This window comes from Micropterus dolomieu, linkage group LG12 (assembly GCF_021292245.1).
Source record: "Micropterus dolomieu isolate WLL.071019.BEF.003 ecotype Adirondacks linkage group LG12, ASM2129224v1, whole genome shotgun sequence".
In the NCBI taxonomy this organism is placed as follows: domain Eukaryota; kingdom Metazoa; phylum Chordata; class Actinopteri; order Centrarchiformes; family Centrarchidae; genus Micropterus; species Micropterus dolomieu.
Genome location: NC_060161.1, coordinates 10517715 through 10524392, shown reverse-complemented (window position 1 = coordinate 10524392; position 6678 = coordinate 10517715). Strand labels below are relative to the sequence as shown.

General features: G+C 39.4%; 1 protein-coding gene across 2 annotated transcripts in view; it reads right to left on the bottom strand.

The window, feature by feature from the left end:
• Nucleotides 1–929: 929 nt before the first annotated feature.
• Nucleotides 930–6678, bottom strand: part of LOC123980280 (equilibrative nucleoside transporter 2) — a 19406-nt gene continuing 13657 nt past the window's right edge. For both annotated transcript variants that reach the window (XM_046064568.1, XM_046064569.1), the window contains exons 8-13: nucleotides 6337–6406; nucleotides 5735–5916; nucleotides 5495–5597; nucleotides 5269–5354; nucleotides 4851–5050; nucleotides 930–3387 (exon numbers count right to left, since the gene is read on the bottom strand). In XM_046064568.1, coding sequence (XP_045920524.1) covers nucleotides 3276–3387; nucleotides 4851–5050; nucleotides 5269–5354; nucleotides 5495–5597; nucleotides 5735–5916; nucleotides 6337–6406 — 753 coding nt within the window. In that variant the 3' untranslated portion in view covers nucleotides 930–3275. The remainder of the gene's footprint in view (nucleotides 3388–4850; nucleotides 5051–5268; nucleotides 5355–5494; nucleotides 5598–5734; nucleotides 5917–6336; nucleotides 6407–6678) is intronic.

The window sequence follows — 6678 nt, the reverse complement described above, 5'->3', positions numbered from 1 at the left end:
TTTATACAGGTCAGAATATAGAACAATAGAATTGTTTTTACCTTTTGGTGCAAAGTATCAAATGCGAGGGGTGCGATTCCAAATCAGTGCCCCATGGGACACCTTGAGCAAGCAACTGTAGATATTAAAAAAACAGGTGACTGGGAGGTTATGGGAACTTTGTAAATATTGGAATTCACATAGACCTTGTTGGCCTATAATATCTTGCAAGGTATTTATTTACCTTTACACACTACAGTGGGGAAATAAATAAATTGGCTTCCTGTCTCTCAAGATCCAACAAATTGGCTAAACAATTTGTTGGATATTTTGGCAAAGCGCATTACATACATTATAATAACTGAATTGGCCTCATCTGATCGCTGCTAATTTTACATTTTTTAGTTTTTTGGTTCTTCACAGCTGCCTTAAAGTTGATCATTAAATCACAATTTGTAAAAGTGCAGGTTTGAGTTACCATGATCAAGGCCTTTCAAGGTGAACCCACATTTTTAGACACATGTTGATATGATCGATTAATCATTTTAGATGAGATATAAAAAGTTGAATAATAGTTGAGAAGGGATGGTTTAATTATCTTTTAGTAAAATATCCACACATGATAAGTCTTTACAATAAATGAAGCAACTGATAATTTAGAATACAACAAGCAAAAGAAATATCTAAATACAAGTTTCCAACTTCACACCAATGGGACTGGAAATATGGTCAATTACAAATGTTGGGTTAATCATCCATAGGTAAATGAAGACACTGATCAGTACAATACTATGATCAGCAGGTCGTATTATTGACTACTGAATTAGAAAATGCCATGTGTGAAGCACAGGAGTCGTCAGATGAAGCGAACCTACTTATATTCGTGCAAAGTGCTCCAGTGAGGTCACCCCGGAAGATTTTTTTTTTCACACAAATGACCACAAACGCGCTGCTGCTTAAAGCGGTCCATTTATTGACAATCGAAGAGTTAGAAATATTATGAACATGCATGAATTCCCTTTTACAAGAGGCGTGGCCTGGAAGTTCAGTCAAGATCCCGTGTGTGTGAGAGCCAGCATAGTTTTTTTTTTTTTTTTATCATGCCTGTAACTAGGAACTGAGCATGGCCTGAGAACCATATCTAACAGCTTTAGTTAATCTACATTCTCTACACATGATCAGAAATAGAACATTTGAAATAAACAAAAGGTAGTATGACATGGAATTACACAGGAGGATCCTAATGTTGATGTTAAATCGCTGCAACCTGGCCCGAGTTCTTCACCTCCATCACTGACGCTACACTGGTGTTCCATAAGAAATGTGGTCCATTTTGCTCCTGAAAATGTCTTTACATTTTATTTACCATCAGCTACCATTTTAACATCAGGATTCACAAAGACCAACCATTTTTAAATACCTATAGTTGCCATGACAACTACTTGTTGTGGTGGTCTAGTTTTGGTTTCCATTGCCATAGATCTGCTGTAAACCACAAACTTAAATGCACATCATGGTGAAAATTCCCACCAGATGTGAATGCAGCACAAATCAAGTCCCACTTGTAAAACCAAAGTCCCGTCAACGTTGCTCCTGTTGGGACTCGACACACACTTTCTCCCCATGCATGACGCCACATACAGCATTCACACAACCGCTCATTAACATATTCAGTAAACAGCAGTTCACTTTGAATAATCAAGTCAAATGAAGGCTTATCTCAGTAAAAAATAAAACAATGTTTCAACCTACACAGATTGTGAAGCTGATCATGGAACTACAACATAAATAAATCTACACCAACAATATGAGTTCATTTCTATACATGTTTTCTGTTCACTATTTGACAGTTATGAGGCCAAAACAATATCTATACAGTACTAAAGAGCAGGGCTGCCTAATTAATTGCAACATGGCCAAGTGCACTAGTCAAATCACAGACGCTGCAATTTTTTGCTGAAAGGTAAAATGTTTGTTTTGGGACAGTCATTATGATTTAAATAGTTATTTTCATATATTAAAAAGTACATCATTCCCATTAACCATAAATCATGTCAAAATAATGTTTTTACCATATCGTGCAGCCCCTAAAAAAGAATTACAAATATAATTATTTTATAATATAATTAAAAACAATGAATCAGCATTTACAGCTCCTTTGATTTATGTTTCTTTACAATTACTCTAAATTTTTTATTTTCTCATTTCTTTTACTAACCCTACATTTGCATGTTTAATAACAAAACAGCAGCTGCCAGTTATTTTCAGGAGAAGTTAAAGATTTTAACCAGCTTCCTGTGTTGAAACAAGCATTCAGCTTCATGGCTTCAGTTGCAGGCATATGTCAAGGGAAGAATGTTGTCATGCTCACATAACCCGTTATCATCAACACAGACATCAACAAAGAAATACAACCAAGTATCACCAGGTGCTGTAATCTCAGTTTCCTGTTATTCAGCAGTATCGCGTGACTTCAGAGTCACAGCAGTGACAACAGTTTTTCATGTTTGAGAGAACTGAGGCTTTTTAGAAAGGGAAATGAAGGCCTGAAGACCTTGAGTGTTTTGACCAGTAGATGGCAGTAGTAGCCTTGATGCTGGAGAGGCGCACACATGCACCCCTCCCTTACCCAAGGCCTGGTAACCTTTCATTGGTAATTTACAGCAAAGGATTATTAAAAACTGTTTTGTTTGTTCAACTTCTGTAACAGAGCTATTTCATTAGAAAATACAAAATAACTAGGAAGAAAAATACATCAAGAATACTTAACTGACAAAAAGCTAATTCATCTTTCAAGCATCAATAAAATTGAAATACTTCTATCAGGTTGCTGTAAGTACAGCTTATGAAAATCAATCAAGTCTGTCTAAGGTTTTCTTTTATCTACATATGGTCATCTGAGGATAATGCCCTAAATTTTAACAAACCTGAATTAAATAAACCTAAAAACACACACTTTCAAAATAAAAAGTAAAACTCAATCAATCCTGTAACTGTGGCACAGAGAGGAAATCTTTTTTAACTGGCTTCTTCGGGCTAGTAGCAGGTAACACGTGGCGTTTCCCTTATTCCTCCTTGTTAAGGGAATCAGTCATTTAAGAGCAGTAGCACTTCCTGGGCTGTGTTTTCAAAGCTTCACCCGGGCGCTGTCGTGCTGTTAAACCCGGCATCTGACAGATGAATGGGGGAAAAACGAGAAGGTCGTCCAGGAGGGACAGTGATAAACCACTTATCATATTTCCCCCTCCAAGGGTGCGAGAAAATATTTGACAGGGTCTATAGAGTGCTGTGTGTGACTAGACCAGAGCTCGGAGAGGGAAGGACAGGGCGGCGCCTATGGACAGACCCAGGGCCAAGAAGAACGTCATCAGGGCTCCTGCGGTCTCCGCATCCTTAGGCTCCACCAACCTGATGACAGAACAGGTGGGAACACGATAAATTCCACACTGGTGCATCATGACAAATCACATACTTTACATTGTGATGCTCATTTTCTAAAGCATACTATAGGCAGCCTTTAGTTAGTTTACTTCACAGCAACAAATAAATCAACCCGCTAAGACTTGTAACGTGTGTAAGACCACCGATTCATCACGTGTCAAAATGATGCTATGTTGTCATGGTGATCCAGCTGGAACAAGCTGGTACAGTCGTGCCTGCATTTTACTTTATTCTAGTGTTGTAGTTTTGGTTTTGTTTTTTTATTCTAGTGGTTATTTTAATGTTTTTAGGGCCCGAGCAAAAGTGCCAGGAACCTTTTGTTTTTGGAAAGATTATTATTACAGTTATTCTGCTTGTTAAACATGTTTTGTGTGGCTTAGGATGCCCTAAACATTACGAACATTTGCACACGTCAGGACTGGCTAAATTCTCAAAGTAATGCAGTCATTGGGCTCGGGGTGTAGCCAGGAAGCGTTATAGGGCCCCCTAAGAAATTCCACAAAAGCAGCCCCCACTGTGGGTTTCACCTAGATGTATGAAATTTGCAAGGCAGATGTCGCATCGCTAACCCGTAAAGCCTCCTGGAGCAAACGCCCCAAAACCAACAGGAAGTTAGCCATTTTTGAATTGCTTTAACGAACTCCAAGAGAATTAATCTGATCAACTTCAAATATGGGCAGTGCAATCTAAAGACCTTTGCAATGCTAAATTGCAAAACTCCCTTCAAGGCGCGTGTAGGGGTGAGGACCCATTTAACGCTGCTCGCAGCTTTATTTTATTGTTGTTTTTCTCTTTTTTATCTTGATTATTGGAGCTTCAAGCACTTTTATCGTGTTTGTCTATTGTCTGTGTTGTTTGCACAATGTGTTGACAACATGGATGTGTTGTTCATCTACTGCAAACCAAATATAATAACCTGAAGCTCATCCCATGACATACTGCAGCACAATATTGCTGTTTGTTTACAATTAGACTGCATTGACGTTTAACTGGTAGGAAAGCCTGGAGGCGCTGCTCTCTGATTGGTAGTTTCCTCCTGGGTGAGATTTTTATCTACCATGTATAGAGCCAGACTGTGTGTGACTCAGAGACCTTCAGCAGGCATTGTTAACTTTTGTGTAACTAAAACGCACTGCCTTCTTAAAGTGTCATATGCACACAGAGGCTAATGCAGAGAACATATGTATATAAAGTATAGTATAGTATATATTATAATTCTTTAGAAGTCCGACCTGCTGATCCAATTTTATGTTATGAATGTGTATCCTGTGTCAGATGTAATCCAAGATGTAAAATGTGACAACAGAACCCCAGACCCATACAACAGTAACAGGTAGAACATTCAGCAGCAACCAAAAGATTTACACATTATAATTTTAAAAACAGCTCTTGCAGTTTTTGTATCAGTTATATAACTTGTTTGTACTCACTGTGGTGCGTAGGACATGGAAAGACAGACGAAGTATCCACTGGACAGAGAGAAGAGAGCCATGATGGCCGTGAAAGCACCATCGTGGGTGAAGAAGACAGGCAGGTAATAGCGGCTGCGGACGTTACAGAGCATCAGCAGAGGGATGAACACCACCCTGGAGACGACTAACGCTGGGAACAGACGAGACTCTTTGCGGGGCTGCAGAGGAGACAGCAAAGATGTGTGGAGGGGAAATTAAATGAAATACTGTTGCTGTAATACCATGTGGGTCTGAGCAGGCACAATAATATACTACACAGAGTACACTTGTTATGGAAATCTGAACATATTAGCATAATCTGAATGTTTTTTCAGCATTAATACTTTAGGGAGTTACGTATCAAAACTGTTGCTCTCCTGGGTAGAAATGATCTTACCCAGCGTATCAAAGTGGTGACGGTCCGACCCAGCCAGTCGTTGATGTTGAAAGTCAAGAAGCAGCACACGGAGATAAAGAAGCGCTCTGAAGAGAGAATGAATAAAAGGATGTCAAAACCAGTCTACAACAGATTAGAGTACTGAGAGTTTACACAAGAGATTTACTCTATCTACGGATATCAAGTTCTAATCTCATCACGGAGTTGAACTGAGGTTAGGTCATACCCCATTTTCCTGGGAATGATGTTCTGACATCTGCAGTGACAGCGGGGAAGACGGACAGAGTAACGGTGAACACAAACGTCACGCAGAACGCCATCACCCAGATCTAACAACGGAAGAGGAAACAAGTTTTTTTACTTTCAAAATATATTTAGATGTATACTGAAACACTAATTTTAAGTCACAACTAACAATCTACTTAGTAACTATTATTAGATTGTAATATCAAACCACTTGGTTCACCTTCTTGAAGACCTCGACGACTGAGGCCTTTTCTTCCTGCTCCACTGTCAGGAAGGCTTGCATGGTCCTGTCTGGGCTAGGGTCCACTTCGGCCACATCTGGACTGCCATCCTTTGTTGCGCTGCTGGGCACTGACCCGTTAGCGTGGCCATTTAGCTTGCCATTCTCCCCGACGCTGCTCTCTGCAATTGAATACAGACATTATACTTGCAAAAAAAAAATTGTTCAACATGAGCTTGAAAGAAATAATTCACATATGACAGCTGAGTGTCTGAGTGGGCCTTTGTGATTCTAACAGACTCTGTCTTTGTCTGGACACTGCAGGGACTAACTGGTTAATATTGAGTCAACACATTTAACAAGATAATGTCACAATGAAATGATTTGATTCAACCAGAGAGTGAAATTGCAACACTCCGCTGAAAAGCAAACAGCTTTAGTCACTTACTGTGAGTAATTTACTCACTGTTGAGTAACAAATGTCTGACTGCTCTATGATCTACGTTAGGAGCTTGCACTGTGTTCCTGTAGCGCCGACTTGGAGACAAATGAAATTAATTCTGAGGGAGGGGAAATTAATTTGTTCAAGCCAAAAATCCCACCTTTCAACAGCTCGTCTGTGGTGCCCTCCTCATACTTGCTGCTTTTGTTCAGATGAAACTGGGCGAACTCCTGCGTGGAAACAGCAGACAACACAACTTTACAGCTGATACACAAAAGGTAAATAAAAACACAAGTTGGGATGTTGGGTTAATACCTCTAGATATGTTCTAGACTATGATGAAGTTTAGTGGGAGTCCACAAAAGCAAGTGCAACATTGTTCTCTACAGACTCAAAAAAAAAAAGTTCATCCACATGTAATTAACATTAAATTCACTCGTCTGCCTGCTTCCAGTCAGATTAGGCGTTTTTAAACTTCAGCTGCCAACAATGTTACTTAGCT